This window comes from Seriola aureovittata, chromosome 19 (assembly GCF_021018895.1).
Source record: "Seriola aureovittata isolate HTS-2021-v1 ecotype China chromosome 19, ASM2101889v1, whole genome shotgun sequence".
NCBI lineage: Eukaryota > Metazoa > Chordata > Actinopteri > Carangiformes > Carangidae > Seriola > Seriola aureovittata.
Window position 1 is genome coordinate 21,409,764 of NC_079382.1, and position 18,799 is coordinate 21,428,562.

At 44.7% G+C, this 18,799-nt stretch overlaps 2 protein-coding genes across 4 annotated transcripts; one reads left to right on the forward strand and one right to left on the reverse strand.

Moving 5' to 3' along the window:
- Positions 1–2: 2 nt before the first annotated feature.
- On the forward strand, positions 3–18,723 carry si:dkey-119m7.4 (uncharacterized protein LOC560629 homolog). 3 transcript variants are annotated; one of them, XM_056363385.1, is made up of 10 exons: positions 9,467–10,590; positions 11,613–11,716; positions 11,840–11,994; positions 12,755–12,923; positions 13,434–13,557; positions 14,217–14,323; positions 14,950–15,161; positions 15,280–15,388; positions 16,406–16,618; positions 17,284–18,723. In XM_056363385.1, the coding sequence occupies exons 1-10, from the start codon at positions 10,240–10,242 to the stop codon at positions 17,363–17,365; spliced, it is 1,626 nt and encodes a 541-aa protein (XP_056219360.1). In that variant the 5' UTR covers positions 9,467–10,239; the 3' UTR covers positions 17,366–18,723. The 3 variants fall into 3 exon arrangements, with proteins under 3 accessions (XP_056219361.1, XP_056219360.1, XP_056219359.1); XM_056363386.1 differs by lacking the exons at positions 9,467–10,590; positions 17,284–18,723 and adding an exon at positions 3–160 and having other exon boundaries at positions 16,406–17,209; XM_056363384.1 differs by lacking the exon at positions 17,284–18,723 and having other exon boundaries at positions 16,406–17,257.
- ccn6 (cellular communication network factor 6) lies at positions 159–4,924 on the reverse strand. Its single transcript, XM_056363394.1, has 5 exons — positions 4,849–4,924; positions 2,694–2,973; positions 1,769–2,005; positions 1,026–1,219; positions 159–947 (listed from the first exon to the last, which is right to left on the reverse strand). Exons 1-5 carry the CDS (start codon positions 4,894–4,896, stop codon positions 666–668), a joined length of 1,041 nt encoding a protein of 346 aa, XP_056219369.1. The 5' UTR covers positions 4,897–4,924; the 3' UTR covers positions 159–665.
- Positions 18,724–18,799: the final 76 nt, after the last annotated feature.

Consider the following 18,799-nt stretch of genomic DNA (forward strand, 5'->3'; position numbering starts at 1 on the left):
AAAGGTCGAGGTCATGGTGACCCCAGAAAACTTTTTTTTTTTTTTTGGCCTTGTGAACACAATATCTCGAGAACTCTTCGAGGGAATCCCTTCACATTTGGCACAAACGTCCACTGGACCCGAGGATGAGCTGATTACATTTTGGAGGTCAAAGGTCAAGGTCAGTGTGACCTCACAAAACACTTTTTAGCCATAACTAGCCAAAAACAACTTCACACAACCAAATCTTTTGTATATATTTATATTGTTGTAAACCTGATTAAAACATCGTCTGTCTGAAAAAGTAAACAGCAACAACCTGTTGAAAGAAAGAGTCGGACTCGATCTCTTTTGCCATTTTCGGCTCCCTGACCATAATATTATGAGGTACTCTTAATGAGTCAAATCTGCTTCATGTTACAGCTACTACACTGGCCACAGTCCATGTTGTTATTGCACATACGTGTCCTGAAGACAGGGTTCATAAAAAGGTTTCATCAGAGCTAAGAGCGTTTTTTCTTCGTTAATGTTCCCCGCCATTCTTATGAAATGAGGTTTTGTAGTTTCAGTTCAGGGGTTTTGTCTTCAGCTTCCTTGAGGCACATCACCACAGCTGAGGAGAACTTAATAACCACAGCAGGATCACACCCTGTGTCTGTGTCTCTGGGCGTCTCATGGCGGCGCCGTTAAAGTAGCCGCAGGTCGGAGAACATGTCACCCGGGTTGTTGCACTTCCTCTGGCACACGCAGGACGTTATCCACTGCATCTTCCACTGTGTGTTGGAGCCTTCTTTGCAAGTGAAGCTGACCTTGATCATGCGGGACTTGTTGGGGACGCAGCAGCGCTTGTCTGTGCAGACGCCGCAGTACGTGGGCTTGAACTTCTTGGTGCTGGTGCAGCCGGACAGCGTCAGCTTCTCTGCTTTCTTTGCCTGGAACTTCGGCCGGCACGTCTTTCCCTTTGCCATCTAGAGGTGAAAACAGTGATGAGCACCTTTTTGAATTTTATATAAAAGAATACCTGAATTTGACTTTAACTTAGTCACCTTAATGCTCCGAAGCACAGTCTTGTCACATGGTCGCAGCAGGCACAGGCGGCGGTCCTTCCTCATCTCACATTTGCCGTTGTCGTTGTTGACGCGCACGGAGATTCCCAGGCCGCAGGTCTTTGAGCAGGGACTCCAGGGCGTGGTCTGGATCAGACAGTTCTTCTTCCAGGCTAAAGGAGGATCCCTGTAAGCTTTCATTATTACAGTTAAAGGGCATTGTGTCAACAACACCCCACACAAAGAAACAAACCTGTTCTGCCACCGAAGTGCCAAGTAACCTAAAACCAAATGATCCACCACAAGGGAATTAATCTCCCGCTACTGGTGAATATAAGCTGGTAAACTTCTAAATGTTTCCAGTGACAACATTCACTGCAGCACCCAGATCATTGTTAACTTACTGCAATTAGAAAGAAATGCTCTTTTAAACATCCAAAGAAAAAAAGGTTTCATCTACTTTGTTCTAACGTCAGCTGTTGGATTTAAATCAAAACATGAGCTTTGTTTTTCTACAGTGACACATTAAGTTTCCAAAGATCAGAGTTTCATGCAAAGCAAAGCAAAACCCAACCTTTTAATAAGATGCGAGTTTATAACAGGAACCAAGCTTCCTGTGAAGCAGTCTAACCACAGCCAGTCACACCTCCCTCCTCCCTCTCTCCTCGCACTGCCAGAGGAATGAGATAAGCCCTCCCCCTCCCATCCAGCCTCCTCCACAGGTTTACTGTATAAACACACACCTGACATGTAGGTAGTGTCCTGCTGGTGCTTCTTCGGGCTCTGACCACTGCGGAGGCCGGCTGGCAAGTTGCCCATCAGCGGGGCGGTGCCTAAGAGACCCGCAGGCTTCTGGATGAAAGCAGGGGTGCAGCCAATGGCTCCAGCAATACATGTGCACTTATAGAGGGGGCTGGGCTGGAAAGCCTCTCCGTTCTCATAGTGGGCCCCATTCAGATCGCAGCCCACCGCCATCATGTCTGAAAGAAGAAGAAGGGGGAGACATCTCAGGGATCTTGTGCTCACTGCTGCTGGCGGCGCTCCTCCCTGGTGATGTGACGGCGAATCTTACGATGAATGTCAAATGGTCAAAAGAAAACAGCGAGCGTAGACCATGGATGCAATAAGCAGAAATGGATGCTGCGTTCAAAGACGCTGCTTTATTCATTCCTGACAGACAGACGCTGAGCTTCTACAGGCTCCCTCACACTTCTGCATTTTTGCAGAGTTTTGTCAGTTTAACCACGTGACTTCCTTTTGGCTCCGTGAATGTGATTTAATTATTGGCACATACTCTCCTAGACTTATCACTGTGATAAGCCAATGATGTGACGATGTCGTATACTTCCATTGTTACGGGATCCGGTGTCTCACATTTTTGAGATTTGCAAGTGCGCCATGAGTCAGAAAAGGTTGGGAACCGCTGGGCTTATTCTAATGTCTCGCTCACAGCTGCAGTTAACATGCAAATGTTTATTGATCCTGACTGAATTTATTCCATTTGGAAGATTTCAGGTCATCTGTTTACATGGGAAGTGATTGAAAGTATCCTGGTGTTTACATGCACTCATGCATTCAGTCAGGACAGCTGTGCGGAGTCATGTCGTGTGTGGAGAAATGTAAACGTACCTGCTGACCAAACCAAAAGAAAAGATGAGCGTCACTCACATGCGCACACTCCGACCTCGTATCTGGGCTGGTCTGCTGAGAAGTCGCAGTACATGCCCTTGTGCGGGTCGCAGACGTCCCTCTCGTTGCACGCTTCTCCGATCTGCCTGGCGCAGCTCTTGCAGCAGCCGCACCCGTCCAGGACGGCGCTCACCCCTGGGGCGCAGTGAGCTCTCTCCCGACACTTGCAGGGCCACTGGCAGAACTGCCGCCTCTCAGCCGCAGACTGTCCGCCTCGAGTGGCCTGCAGCTGCCCATTGTTCGGAGCCCTGCTGAAGCACTGGGTGAGCAGAGGGACAAACAGTCGGGTTGCTTTTTGCTGACCACTGGATTGAAATCAGAAGATCATATTTGCAGAATTTTTCAGATAAAGCGCTGTTTTCAATGTTTGATAACTTTGGCGAGCTGTCGAACAAGCTAAGAGCGACATTTTGAATGTGTCATTGATGTGGAAATGTGCAGGATTTCAAGATTTCTACACAGTTACTGTTGGAACTGCTCTGACTTCTGAACACTTTCCCATACAGCAAAAATATCAATATTCTTTTGTGCAGCTTGTTGTGAAAGATTTTGAATGTATGTAGACTTGTAGAGATTAGAGACTGTAGTGACACATTCGTCTACATCTGTAATACATCTTTCTTTGCATCTGGACGGCCGTGGCATTCATCAGTCCATCAGTCTGTCTGTTCAACACTTTGGTCCAGAAAAAGATGTTTCACTCCGTTGCCATAAAATGTTCATGGTCAGAAACGGCTTTATAACACACGTGTACAAAAGCCAGAAAGAACAAATACATTTAAATAGTAAAAAGGTAAAAAGATGCGTATTATTAACACAAAATACATTTTTCATTTTTTAAATATCACGGTTACTGTTAATACAATGGAGTCAGTGAGCAGGTTGCAGGTCTGCGCACTCTTTTCAGAAAAGTTGACAATGAGGATGATTACTGACGTTATAGGAGATCCTGATCAGATCAAGCAACAACAGCATACGGGTGCTTTTAAACCAGAAACTCAACGGCTACACCTTATTTACATACAGTCTGTGTACGATGCTAGCCATGCTAACTAGCTGCTAGCCGCCCTGCATGCTGGACTCAGGGCTGCGCTCCCCGAAATTAGTTTTAAAACACACATTTACCGAAGCCTCTCACACGGAGGCTCCGACCTGTCTGCAGAGGAGACGCAACATTTACCTGCTTATTACTAAATTTGGTGTAATTTGGGCTTTTTTCTCAAGAGAACAGTAAGAACAGCAAAATCTCATGAATCTCTTTCATCATTTCTAGTCCACTGTATGTGGATCGGCCTGTAACCACGTACTAGTAATTGCTCTTTTTTTTTTTGTTGCTGCTGCTGCTGTGAATATTTTCAAAAGGTTTTTGTCATTTCCTCCGGCAGGTCGCTCGAATAAAGTAAATATACACGTCAATTTGCTGCAGAATTTCCTGTGTTAAGGTTCCAGAAATTCTCCCAAAATAAAAGTGTGGCAGTGGTCAGCCTCTACACACGTATACACTACTTATTACTGCGCTGCTTCAGGTGTATAAGAAACCAGCTCCAGTGTAACGTCATCGTCCCGTGTGTGATGCGTAAATCTACATCTTTATTTTCCCATGAGGTGAAAACTGCCCGAGTGGCGGCGTCCACATCCACATCAACAGCTCGTGGATCTTCCAGTGTTCAGTGTCTCTGATACTTCTGGTTTTGCTTTGGCTGCTGTTTTTCCTGAGATGCCGTCCTCTTGTGCTCCGGGTCTCCCGGTTGCCGAGCGCTTCCAAGGGTCACTGAGGGTTATGCCAAAAATCTGAAGCCTGTCTGCCAGGTTTACTGAATAAGCTCATTTCATGGTGTGAAACTGGCTCCGCTGGAGCTTTAGATATAATGACCTCACACTCTGCTCCTCTTTTGCCAGCAGTAAAAATAATAAAAGCACCATTAAAACCTGCTCAGTGTGCACTTAAAAAACATTCCACCAGGTCTGAGAGTTTGTTAATAGCTAATTATTTTTACATTTTAAATAGCTGGTTCTCTGCTGCTGAAGATCTTCCTGTTACACCGTGTATGGCAGGTGGAGAGTGCCACCAAGTGTTATGTCCTATGAGAAAGCCCAGCGGCGTCAGAGCAGAAAGAAATAATAGTCTTCTTACCTGTTGAGCAAGGATGAGCAGGAGGGAACGGCAGAGAAGCGATAGCATCTTTCAAGTGAGAGGGTCTGTGTGAGCTCCAGGAGAGAGCAGGGGAGCGAGGGAGCAGGAAGGTGGGATCGAGGGGAAGGGAGAGAGGAATGGGTGGTTGGGTGGTTGGGTGGGGGGGGGATTGGGAGAACTGACCTGTCAGAGAACGGGACAAAGCGCCCCTCTGTCTCCTCTCCAAACACACCTTTCCCCCGCCTTACTGATCCAGAGGGGAAATATTTGTCTTCATAACTGCCGGGTCGCTCCGCGGCCTTCAAGTCCTGCCCACTTGTTTATTCTTAGTCTGCAGACTCTGCTCACATTTATCTGGGTGACACCAGCAGTCAGATCTGTAAACTGTGTGACGGCAGGTCTGTGCTGCGTAACACTCACTAAAGCACATTTCAAGAAGTACCGTCCAGTTCATCCTCTACCGGACAAAAGCTGACTTTCATGAGGAGCGGGATCCTGGTCAGTAACTGCAGTCTCGTTATGTTGTTTGTTTAATGTGGTGCAGAAGCTGTACGTGCCCACTTAATGTGGACTGATGTGTTTGAGTTCACATTCCACTATTATTTACACTGAGTAGAGAGGGCCCTCTCAGAGGCAGCCCCTCCCCCTACATTCATGTGAGGCCGACGCCCCTTTGAGATCAGGTGGAAAGACCAAAACAAAAACTGCTTATTTGTGCTGTAATGCTCCTGTTACTGATACTACTGTACTACCAGTAGTGCTAACCACCTGATCACTGCAGACACTTTAAAACCGTGTATCTCGATTTAAAGATTCGCCGCCTGACTCGGCGTATATCAGCTGATTTATCCTCGATCTCTTTCCAAAACGGTTCAATCGTCCATCGAGTATTTCACTCGGGAGAGACTGATGAGAGCAACAAGAGAGAATGAGAAGTGTCAGTTAAACGAAATTTACTGTGAACAGAAGGAAAAGACTTTGGTGCTCGGACACCGGCAGGAAGTGGATCACCATCGAAGCGGTCAATGGGTTTAAGAGACGCTGGTGGTGATGAGGACACCCCTTCTGATGTAAAAGGCACAGAGGAGACCGTCTTCCTGATGAAGTATACTGACTGACTAAGTGTCGACTCAGAGCAGTTACTCAGAGAACTAAAGTTACCAGCACTGTACCACTGGTTACTGTAGAGCTGTATATACATGCAGCACATTCTTTCCTACCCCGACTTTATTTTGGAAGTATTGCTTATTTATTCTGACTGTAGTATTTATACATTGAGCTGCTTCCTGCTTCGTTTGTTTGTTTGTTTGTTGGTTGGTTTCTCGGTTAGAGGACAGGTTTGTTGGGAAAACAAACATGTCTGAATTCGACAAATAATTGACCCAGAATACTTTGTAACTCATGCTTTAGTTTTTACTCCGACTGTGGATGTGATTATTTTAAATATGAGAGTGTGTCTATGTGTGATCTTACCTTTCGTGGCTCTCTGCTGTCGGATTTACTTTCCCTTTCTGAAAACCTTTGTCTTGCCAAAGCCGCCATAAAACCTGAAGACACTTGGCCGAGAAACTGTTTTATTGTCCGGGAGAAATTTTCAGCTGAAGAAATTGAATTTCTCAAATCCCCTTCCCTCATGACAGAACCCGCTGCAGAAATATGATTCACTCCAGAAAGGGGATTTTAACTTGGATATTTAAGTGAATGGAGAAGCAATGATTGAGGGGTTTCTATATAATTATTCTAACATAGAAGCAATTTATTTATTTTTTTTAGAAAAGTCAACAAAGCACAATTACGAATGGTGTGTGTTTGCATTGATGTTCTGTAGATGAAGCTCGTTCCGTCTCCATTTCTCGTTTTTTTTCTTCTTCACAAAGATAATCAAATTGCAGAGGAGTCAGAGTCCAAGATAAGAAGTCAAGTGTAAAGGTTGTAAACGGAGAGGATTTATATTCAGACTGACAACAAACACACAGACACACACACACACACACACACACACACACACACACACACAGACAGGAGCGCAGCGTTGTGCAAATGCTGGCCTCACTTTTTGTCGAGGGAAAGAAAAACACCTTCACTTATCTCCTCGACGGAACTTCTTCAAATTTGGCACAAACATTCACTAAGACTCGAGGATGAACTGTTTAGATTTTGAGGGTCAAAGGTCAAGGGCGTGGTGACCTGAGAAAATGCGGTTTTCGCCTCGTAAATGAAATAGCTCTGTAACGCCTTGAGGAGCTTTCTTCAAATTTTTGGTAAAAACTTTCACCTGGACTGAAGGAAACACTTTTTATCCATTACTCAAGACTTCACGCAGCAATTATGAAAAAATGGTTCATATTTGATAAGATTCTGGATAAAGAGTGGAGGAAACAGACAACCACGAGGCGGTAATTCTATATTCCCTTAATATTGTGCCACATATTGTAAAGACAGAGTCTCCAGATATAATCATCTTTGTTTTTCTCTCTTTCTGGCTTGTTGACTGACAGTGGTGAAATCAAGTTAAGGATGAATAAGTAAAAAAAAATGATGAGAGAATCAATAGTATTCATAGTATTTGGGATCCGGCCCGGGGGCAACAAGAGGAAGTTAGTGTTTGAAGATAACGTTGTTTTCATCACAGCTGATTCTGCATGTTCTCTATTAAATCCACACATGATAACACTTACACGATCTGGTTTCCCTGAACTGTCGGATGCAAATAAATGAAAATGTTGACTGTGCAAGTCAGAAGTGCAGTGTGGTCTGGACTGAGGCCACACTGTAGAAAACAGCCCCATTACACAAGGTTTTTATTGGTATGAGGAAGTAATTCCTCATCCTTGGAAAACCTGGTGCTGTAGACTTTCAGATGGCCGAACCCCCTCCCCAGACGCAACGCCAGGAAACAAGCAGCATGACTTCCCTCTGGGAATTTGAAGAATGTCCTGCGGTGTGTCCTAACGATGCTAATGCACATCTGCCGTTTGTTGTCGGCCTTTGTGATCAGTTTCTTTGAGTTGAATGCAGGTCCTCTCTCTTATCTCATCTTTAATGACCATAATTGTTCTCCTCATTTGATCTTACGCCCTGCGTCCTGCAAGGTGTGTTAGTCTGACATTCCAGCTGCCTGAGTGTGAGCCCTTCACTCTGACAGGACGTCTGTTAAAGTAATAATAATATATCAACTCTTTCCAATAGTCTATATCATCCTCCATTGATTTTTATTGTGATAAAATTCTCATACATGGTAAAGTCGGCTGATTGGACGTGATGTGGAAAGGCTCACACCTGTCTATAAAAGGTCTCACAGCTGCAGAGCAGAGCAGGCATCAGGTTCACCAGTAGAAGATGGAGGCGGATGGTGGGAATACCAGGGGATTAATTAGTCACTGTGAATGTTTCCCGTGTTAAACCACATCACTACAGTTGGAGGTTATACTGCAAGATCAGATATTTAGGTCTGTTACTGATACATTCTGTATGTTATTATGTCGATTGCTTTGTATTATTTTTCTTTAAATGTCTGTTAATTTCCACGTTCCACTGAGGACGACCTCAAAGACAAAATGGTGCAAGTTAAAGATTATAAATAAACGTCCCGGACAGCAGCGCTGTTAGGAGACAGGACCTAACGTCCCCCTGCAGGGAAACATTATCTGGGAAGTCTAGACGACTCTCAAGACATTGAGAGAGTGAACTGTCGTGAGAGAGGCGACAATCTGGATCTGTTTGCTTTTGAAACATGAAGCATGTTGGACGTACAGATCAAACCGTACCACCACATGGACTGAATGAAGAGCTGGGCTCGTTTAACTTTTGATCCTTCAGACCTTTTATACAAAATTACATCTGGATTTGATTTATTTTTCGTTCTTTTCGATGGTTTGATTTATTTTGACGTGACCACAGGACGGTGTGGTAACGACACAGGTGACACAAACGATGGCCTGGTTACCGAATGATACGTTTATCCTGTAGGAGGCTTTGTTTGATTGTCTGTGAGAAGAATACGTCGGTGCGCCGCCCCCCTCCCTCGAGCAACAAGAGAAATACAGACCGCTGATAGACAATCCTTAAATTGTGGCACCAGAGAATTTGAATGCGTTTCAATCGAGGCCTATGATGTAACGTATTCTATTTCCTGGGAGGGGGGGGGGCATCTGTTTTGCAACATGCAACACGCAACACGCAGCGCTCACTCTTTACTGCATTTGTTTCTGCTCTGCACTGAATGGGCGGTCTTGTTTTCACCATGTAACACAGTTTGAGTGTATTTATGAAATGACTCTTTAACTCCTGCTCTTTTCCTGCTGCGCGTCTGACTCGGAATATAAACTCCTTGAAAAGGAGTTCATATGTTGACCCTTCACAGTATGAGCCCCCCCCACACACACACACACACACACACACACACCTCATCAGAGAATGCCAAACGTCAGCCCTCTCCAGTTACCCCACCCCCCCCACCCCCCACTCCCGGGAGCTCTGTTCCAGTTTTGTGAATGGTTTTGATAGTGACGTCCGCTCTGAGAAAACGCAGCAGTGCGAGGTTCACCCGGAGAAAGAAGTTGAGACCGCAGCTCGGGCCGGGAGATGACCCGATAAGGTTGGAGAAGTGGGAGCCAGTCGTGATGGAAGAGTAGTACGGAGAAGTCGGAGCCTCACTTAATCCCTCCCTGCTGTATTTATCTGCTTCTTTTGTGTCACCAGCTTAAGACGCTCACTCCCCCCACATTGCATCCCATTATAGATGAATCACTGAATACCAGCTGGAATGTGAGTGTCTTTTAGCCAGTATTATAATTGAACACGTTTGACAGCTGAAACAAAGGCCATATGACACCTATGCAATGTAAACAAGATGTTCATGTGACTGTGAAGGTGTTTTTCACTTCAACTTTTAAAACTGCACCGACTGAGACGTGTGTTGCCTCGGCCGAGAGATCAAACTCTCAGTGCGACGTCAAAATGTGTTTCCTGAGATAAATCTTATGAAAGTTTTTGAGTGAGAGAAGGCGGGGTGGGAGGGGTGGAGGCAGCTCAGCCATCATCACTCTGCAGCTCCTCCCACAGAGGGCAATCACCTCCCTCCCGCTTTTGTTCACTCCCATCACACGGAGGTTAAGTCACCCTCGGAGAGCTGCACAGTTCACCACAGATAACCACAGGCTGCTCTCAGAGCGGAGCAACAGCACAGGTGTGACTGCATCAGAGTGAGGACATTCTCTCTACCTGTTAATCATCAGCCTGGCTCACACATTCATTTTGGTCTTTCATCTCTGACGTTTGGCTGGCGCCTGGCTCTCTGCCTTTTACCTGCTTGTGCATCTTCTGGAGAATCAGACCTGATCTGTGACAGAGCGGCACATTTGAATTGTGCATCCACCAAGTGCCAGAGAAATGAATTTTGATGAAATTCTCCGTCTTATCGGAGGCTTTGGGAAGTTCCAGAAGACCTTGTATATATGGATCTGTCTACCTCAGATCTTTCTTGCGTTCCACATGCTGGTTTCTGTCTTCACTTCAGCTGTTCCTCCTCATTTATGCCGCTCCACGTGGCCCTCAGCGGGTGCTCCGGCCTCTGTGAACTTCAGCTCTCTGACCACCCCGGATGGCCGGCCTGACCTGTCCTGCTCGGTCCCCTTGAACCACAGCGGCGCTGTCAGTCTCGGGGATGGACACCCTGCTGGGAGCTGCCAGGGGGGCTGGGAGTACAGCACCCAGACCTTCCAAAGCACCATTGTCACTGAGGTGAGTTACTCAACTCGGGGGGGTGGGGGGGGTTGGGTGTTGAATTTCCTGAATATCGACATTTTCACCTGATGTTTTTAACATGAGGACTCCATGAAGTTCAGGAATGTGGAGGGGCTTAGCAGCTTTATTACAGTGAGCTGTGCTGATATCTGAGACAGGGTTGAACAGGGTGAGGGTCGAGACATGGACTCCCGCAGCGCAGGCATCCTCCGGGTCTCTCCACACACCCTGCCTTCCTGCCAGCTTTTGTAACACATGAACCTGAGGGGTGGGCAGCAGCGGTTACATGACCGAAATGATGTGATTGGACAAAGCAATGTCACATGGAGCTACATAACAGGTTCTCTGGGGGGAGATCTGCAGTTGATTTAGAAGACTGGAAGCCTGCCAGTCCACTACTGTGGACCCTGATGGGAAGATGCCCAGGGCTTTGCGGGGTTCCAGCTGTGGACAATATGGAGGACGTTAGTGGTATATGCATTAACTGGCTCTAAACAGAGCAGTCTGCTTATGTCCGACCTCAAGGACAATGAAAGTCTAAATGACTTGTGCCTTTTATTAAAACAAGACTAGAGCAGTGTAACTTCCACGGCACAAAACAAAAGTGTTGGACCAAACAAACGGGCGATTTCTTGTTTCTTAGTGCCGTGGCTTAAAGGAAAGGCCACGAGGTCATCAAAATCAAACAGCTTCATCCCCTCTGGAGCATGCGTGTGCTCAGGAATCTGCCTGTTTGGGATACTTGTCATATATAAGTGGAACTAACTACTAAAAGTGCGGATACAGCACCAACATCATTAGGATTCATCCTGTGGGAACCATGAACGCTCACTGCTGATAACATGGAGATCCAGCATCCAGTACTTATTGAGAAACCTATGCCAAAGTGTTTGTCCAGCGGAGCTGTGGACATAAACTGGCACCAAAGGAAAAGTGTTAGTCACTATCCTCTGGGGAGCATGAACGTACACGCCAGAATTCATGACTTCACCTAATGTTATTGTGCTTGTTCCCTGCAGTGGGACCTGGTTTGTGACAGTGCCAGCCTGAACAACGTGGGCTCCTCCATCTACATGTTTGGCCTCCTTGTTGGAGCCGTGGTGTTCGGGAGCTTAGCCGATAAGTAAGAGATGTCATTTATCTAAAGTTCACCGTTGAATACTCGACGTACCTTCTAACTCCTTTTTTGTTTTGTGGAATTTTGCATCAGCACGAAAAAGTTGGAAAATGTTTCGTCTCGTTGCAGGTACGGTCGCAGGATCGTCATCCTCGTCAACCTGGCCATCCAGGCTGTGTTTGGGGTCGGTGCCGCTTTCGCCCCCAATTTTTACGTCTACGCTGCCCTTCGCTTTATGGTCGGCACGTCCATCTCCGGTGTCATAATGAATGCGTTCGTTCTAGGTCAGTGTGCTGGAGAAACTTTAAGCTTTTTCTGCTTCATTTTCATTTGTTTATTTTGATTTAAAGGAGATGTTCACTTAATTTAAAGCAAATAGTCAGACAGATTGGTCTCATTTATGTCTTTCCAGAAATAATGTTGCAGGTGCTCACTGCTAACAGCGTTCAAAGGAAACTGTTTAGCTAATGGAAGCTATTTACCAGCTCCCAGGTTACTGACTAACAGGTTGTGGAGATCTCAAAATGTTTGGCATGAAACAAGGGAAGAGAGAGAGAGAGAGAGAGAGGACAATCAACAAAGGTCCCTCAGCCTGAAAACCACCAAGCCATCGGACGACCCTGAGCAGGGTTTTTTATGGGTGATCTGTTTGTTATTTATTGAGAAAATAGAGGCAGTCTCCTGCAACAACAGAGTTTTGTACCTAAATGTGGATGAATAATCAGGCGACACCACCAGGAGGAATACTAAAACCTCACTTGAGGTTGGAAACTGCAAATTTTGAACGAAAGCTCACGTGTTGGTGTGGAGTCCAAAAGACGAGGGCATTTACCTGGTTTCTGAAGGGAGGGGCAACAGTTGAGGGTATTTAATTAATATGCACCTTTAAATCTCTAGACTATCCCTTTAATACTGATTGTGTAACTTTACTATAAACTATAAACTATAAAATGTGAACAGAAATAGCGTATTAGATGTTGATTTATTCTGTTAGTGTGTGTAGAGTCAGTACGCCGTGTGACCTCTGGTCTCTGTCCCACACAGGCACAGAGTGGACGGGGGCCAAGCAGCGGATGCTGGCCGGTATAATCACGGACTACTTCTTCGGTTTCGGCTACATTTTGCTGGCTGGAGTGGCGTACCTCATCAGAGACTGGCGTAAACTGCAGCTGGCTATTTCAGCACCTGGCTTCCTCTTCATCTTCTACATCTGGTGAGTGGGCAGCGGTGTGACCCAGATTTGGTGCAATGTCTATGGTATGTTTCCATAGTTAACAAAAAAGGACTTTAACAGCATCTGTTAAAAAAAAAAAAAAAAAAAAAGGTCTGTGATGTAGGAAATCCCACTTCATCCCCTGTGATTGAAAGCAAAAGGCGTAGCTAATACTGATTGTCATGCGTGTTCGGCACCACATTCCTCTCACACTTCTGGAGTAACAGTCAGGAAAAATGAACTGATCGAATCTCTCTCTTCGTCTCTCGCCGTAGATCTTACATGTGATGCTCATTTTTAATTGTCAGACAGAAAATGAATGAGCGGCTGCGTTCCATTTCGCTGTTTGAGCAAATGTTTTCAGTCACACCAGCCCTTTTTTCTCTCCATGGCAAGTCAAGTTTGTCGACAGTGTGAGATGTGTGTGGAAGCGTTCCCCCCGCAGCGCGGCGGGTCAGGTGCAGGTGACTGTAAGTAGGTCATCTGAGCAATTTGTCTTTACAATTTCAGGGTGCTGCCAAAGTCGGCTCGCTGGTTAATGGCCAACGACAGGAAGGAGGAGGCGTGGGAGCTGATCCGGAAAGCGGCGCAGATGAACGGGAAGCCCCTCACCAAAGATCTGGAGATGTCTGAGGTACAGCTGCAACAAGTCTATAGATATTTTTCATTTATTTAATCTTTACAAAATACGCCCTGCGCACCTTGTTGCTTCACCTGTGGAGCTTTTCATTCTCACACAGCTCATGTGAAAGTTTACAGTGATAACTACAGAAAATTTGTCATTTTTGAAACAGTGGGTCATTTACTTCATACAGAGATGAACCTGTGATTTTGGCCTGTGATTTTACCAGATATTAAAAACTATGGCTAACTAATTAGCCTGAAGTTAGCTCCATGAGTTGGTTGAACATGTTTCTTTCATGTTTTTACTGCTCACACATACTTGTTAATATTTTCAAACAGTATCTTTTAACTTTTAACTCCACAAGAGAAAAGGCTTTTAGGACGACGGTGGTTCAATCCCCGGCTCCTCCGGTCCGTCGCTAACGTCGCCAGATGAAGTCACACGCCAGTTTGCATGTCTGCGACGTCATGCTCTCGCTCTGGCAGCAGTGAGAGTGTAGTACCTGTGTGACACAGGTTAAGCGGACGGCTCTGTCTAAGTCCGAACTGTCCGCACTTTGCATAAATGTTTTCAGGACTGGCGACTATCATTTAAACATGCAAACTCCTTAAACAGCTCCGTGTTTCATTGACTGTATAAGCCTGTCTCTCACTCAACTGTTTCACCAGATGTATAAAGTTGAAGACAAAACAGAGCTGAGGAAAAAACACTCGTTCATAGACCTGGTTCGGACCCCGAAAATGAGGAAGCAGTCTCTGATTGTTTTTTATCTCTGGTGAGTACGAGCAGAAGCTTTTTGTCTTCACATCACTTTCAATACGACGTCAATATGTTGATATTCCCTCACGATATCCCGGTATCACCTTCACTGGGACTCAAGGAGGAACCGATTAGATTTTGGTGGTCAAAGGTCAAAGGTCAAGGTCATGGTGACCTCTCAAAACATGGTTGTGGCCTTGTGACGCAATATCTCTTTAAGCCTCGAAGGAACTTCTTCAAATTTGATTTTTTTTTGTTGTTTTTTTTTGTTCACGGATAAAAACCAGCCGAGTGATTTAAACTGTTCTTGTATCAGAGGAGGAGGGTTTATTAAAGTCACCCTGTTTAGGATTCTTTACTTTGGCACCATCAGGTGGCGGTGCGAAGAACGACGGCGGCAAACAGCCGTTGGGTTTCTTCTTTCTGTGAAATTCAGTTCCTGAGATTGTTTCATTTTACCTGCAAACAAACGTGTATTTAATCATAATGATTTGAAGATTTCTAACTCACTAACTGTGTCACCGTGTCTCATGTGTCTGCTGAACACAGTCACAGAGTGTTGATAATATGATGAAGGTCAGAGGTCACACAGCTGTCTCCTAAATGATGTTTTTTTCTTATTCTCTTCCTCGACTGTGTCAGGTTTGTGAACGTGCTCGTGTACTACGGCCTCTCCCTCAACATCTCCGACTTCGGGATGAACATCTACCTGACCCAGTTGATCTTCGGCCTGGTGGAGATGCCTGCACGCACCATCACCCTGTTCACCCTCAACCGCTCCCGCAAAATCTCCCAGCTGGCTTTCCTGGCGGTGGGCGGCACCGCCTGCCTGCTGACCATCTTCATCCCCAGTGGTACGGACACACGGACTGTTCTCGTTCTATCAGCTACATTTTTCAGCTCTTATCTATCCGTGTTTTTCATGTTTACTTTAAGCTTTTCCCGCCGCTTCCTTTTCCCTCGTTCCTCTAGATCTGTCTATCATCAAAACAGTCCTGGCCATGATCGGGAAGTTTGGAATCACAGCTTCTCTGTCCATTATTTATGTCTACTCGGCTGAAGTGTTCCCCACTGTCATCAGGTGAGTAGGCCTCCACGTTCAGTTCCTCTCTCTCTCCCTGACTCCCCCGTCTCTCTCTCCCTGTAGCGATCTGAATATAAAGGAAAAAATGCCCCAAAAATAACATTAAAAAACATCTGAGATTGACGGACGCTCTTCAGTGACACAGGACAGGACGTCTCCAGCAGCTGGGAGCTGCTTGTTTCCCTGGTAACTTCAGGTGTAGACGTCCTGGTTCCAATACAGAGCTGAAAGCCACCAAGGTGTAAACAGTGTATGTGACTTTAAAAAGTAGATAAAAGTTGATGTTGAGCTTCTGTCAGACAAAACACACTGACACATGATCGTAGAGGATATGATGTCACTGACAGGCGACCAATGAGACGCTGCCATGATTAAAATCACAGATTTCTCTGGTTTGAGAATTGATGGAAACATCTGGGGATAATGTGAAAACACAACTCAACAACATGTAAAACACAGGTTTAGTTGTTTTTAGACATTTTCAGCTACAGATTATATAAAAAACAACAAACATAGTGTATAATTAGTGATATTTATTAACAGTGACAGAGAAAACACAAGTGAAACACTGTCTCCCAGTCCTGCACGGAGAATGAGACATAAAAATGCAAGTGGTCATATAATTTAAATATGTTTGAATATCTCTTATTGTAAACAGCTGCAGTTTGAGTCAGTGGAAACTATAAGTGGAGAAAAGTATTTTGGAGCGCGTCCGTTTGACTGATTCTTTACAGATGTTACTTTCCTGGGCGATAGATAGAAACCAGATGCTGGAAAATCTGACTTTAAAGTAGAAGTTGAATGTGCAGTTTGATGTATATATAGTGTAAATTCTACACTAGTTACGGGTCACCATCTCACACACGCAGGATACATGTCCTACTGATGTTGTTGCACTTTCTCCTTGTTGCTGATGAAGATCAATACAGATCAATGGTTTCCTATAGGCTGTATAATTACACCACAGTTACAGCGGCTCCTCTCCTCTCTTCCCCTTCACTCTCTGATTCACAGACAAAATGGGATCGGCATCGGCTCCATGTGTGCTCGGACTGGAGGCGTCCTGGCTCCCATGATGTACCTGCTGAGGAGCATCAGTCCTCAAGCTCCCATGGTGCTGTGCGGTCTCTGCCCCCTGCTGGGCTCGGCCCTCACCCTGCTGCTGCCCGAGACGGCCAATAAGCCGCTGCCTGACACCATCGAAGACATCGAGGGAACCAGCCTCAGGTCTGACACCACCACTGTTATACCACTGATTGTAAAGGGTCACTTCACCCAAATTACAAACAGCAGATACTTTTTACTGCAGGAAGTAAATCACAACCTAAATAACAAGAATAGCAACGATCAGTAATAGAAGGGTTAAACATTTGGATATCATAACAGACATTTTGCTTTTTTCTGCCGTTTTCTCTGAAGAAACTGTTTTTATATTACACAGCTGGTTGTAGCAGTAAAAGCAGCACAGCGCATTCAGATATAACTTAGTGGGAGATGACAGAGTATAAGATAATTGTTGATAAGTAATATAAATAATGTTAAAATATCATTCTGTTTAGTATTTTTCTGTCTGAATCATGGTGTTTCCTTGCAGCCTGGTAGCAAATGCTGCATGTATTTTTTCATTACTTCAGATTTAACTTAACAAAATCAAAAACACTTGACTTTGACTAGAACCCTGTGGACTTCTACTTTGAGACTTAATTAAAATCGGGAATATTAACTATTTAGACATAAACAGTTTTGTTGGTCATTGAATCGGGCAGATTATATTTCCCTCTTCTAAAAGATTAGGATTTGAAGATCTAACAGCAGACTGCAGTCGTGCACGCAGCTGTAGCGAGGCACGGAGCTGCCTTTGAGTTAAATGTTCTCTTCACTTTGTTTGGCAGCGAGGAAGATGGCGGCGTGAAGCTCGTCATCTTCGACGCGTCTCTGAGGAACACGAACGCAGGCAGCAGCAGGATGGACTGACAAACGCCAGCGGCACCGCAGCCAGTGTTTTTCAGGACTATACCAAAGACACAAGTCTATGCTTCCAGTGGAAGTCAGGATCAGTCTTTGTTTTGTTTTGTTTGTGGGTCTTTGCAAGACGCCCAAAGTTTGTGCTCAAGTATTTTTACTCTTTTTCACTTTTTACTTTTGTTCAAGTTTGTTTTTATACATTGTCTTCCAGTGTGTTAGATATCATCAGCTGACTCTTTGTCTTTTTTGATAGCTGAATGAAATTACTCACTTTGATTGTTGTGTAATGTTAAGAAAGAAACTTACTCCATATGTAAGGAGTCGCTAGGAGCTGAGGATTCAGTCTTTAAGCTGCCATAGCATCTGTATTTTGAATTTCAGGTAACGCAGATTTATTATTTTTTAGGTGATTTCATTGAAAAGACACAAGTGTGTCTTTTCAAACTGCCTCAATTTACAGAAATCACAGCGCTTCAGGCATTAAAACTGCAGTAATTATTTTTGAGCACTCGGTGGCAGCAGAACAAACTGTAAACGCAACACTGACATCACAATGTAAAGCTGTTTCAGCAAACAATCCCCTGTTTACGCATCCAGTGAACAGAGTCATGCTACCTCATGAATGTGAGTCCAGTGTTCAGCCCTGGTCTGGAAAAGAAATCTTCTCTTCAGCTGCTAAATGCTCCACTGTCCTCACTAGCTAAATACTAACTTTGTCTGTCTGTGGTTTTGTGCTGAACGCGTCGTGGACATTATGTGTATCGCAGCTTTTTTGCTGAAAGCAGCTGCCTGACGGCAAAAAGATAAAACAATAAGCTAAAAGAGGCGAAAAAGCTGAGAAAGGGAGAAAATTATCCGGTTATGTCAAGATAACCGGATAATTATCTCGTCATCTTGGGACCACAAATTTATAAACATGAATCCTTCCTTCCTAGTTTTGAATCCACGGCGCTGTAAGGTGTCTCCTGTCAGCTCAGTGCAGCCAGGGAAAACTGATTGATTACCAGTGTTATCTGCACCAGCCATGCCAACCTTTTACTTTGTGTTTTCCCTATGAGTTGGAATAGAAACTCACTGGCACAAAGTCCAGATTATAAACAAATCTGAAAGTCAGACAAGGATGAAGGGAAGTGAAGCTCTGGGTGGGAGGTGTGGTGAAAGGTGAAATGTACTGTATGTCTTTTATTTTTATTCAATTGAAATGACTGACAATAAACAACAACTGAAAAATAATGTAAATTGCAGAAATATACAATTTTCAATGATCAAGTAATAGTTTTGTTTTTAAATCCCTAGTTCAATTGTTCCATCCTTTAATGTCTCTGAAATGAAGCAACTTAAATGTCAATAAAACTGTAAAAAACGGAGCCATTGTAAAACTTTTGACCTGTAGTTTAGTTTTATATGCAGAGATTTTGTAGAACCAATGTCTGGTGATCAAAG

What these genes read in the sequence shown, in the direction of transcription:
- ccn6 (XM_056363394.1), bottom strand. Translation starts at nt 4,896, where the DNA reads ATGCTATCGCTTCTCTGCCGTTCCCTCCTGCTCATCCTTGCTCAACAG. An exon ending in CGAGGTCGGAGTGTGCGCAT is followed by an intron (nt 2,006 to 2,693) that starts GTGAGTGACGCT and finishes TTCTTCTTTCAG; the next exon opens with ACATGATGGCGGTGGGCTGC. An exon ending in GGACACTACCTACATGTCAG is followed by an intron (nt 1,220 to 1,768) that starts GTGTGTGTTTAT and finishes TAATAATGAAAG; the next exon opens with CTTACAGGGATCCTCCTTTA.
- si:dkey-119m7.4 (XM_056363384.1), top strand. Translation starts at nt 10,240, where the DNA reads ATGAATTTTGATGAAATTCTCCGTCTTATCGGAGGCTTTGGGAAGTTC. An exon ending in AAAGCACCATTGTCACTGAG is followed by an intron (nt 10,591 to 11,612) that starts GTGAGTTACTCA and finishes TGTTCCCTGCAG; the next exon opens with TGGGACCTGGTTTGTGACAG. An exon ending in AAGATCTGGAGATGTCTGAG is followed by an intron (nt 13,558 to 14,216) that starts GTACAGCTGCAA and finishes CTGTTTCACCAG; the next exon opens with ATGTATAAAGTTGAAGACAA.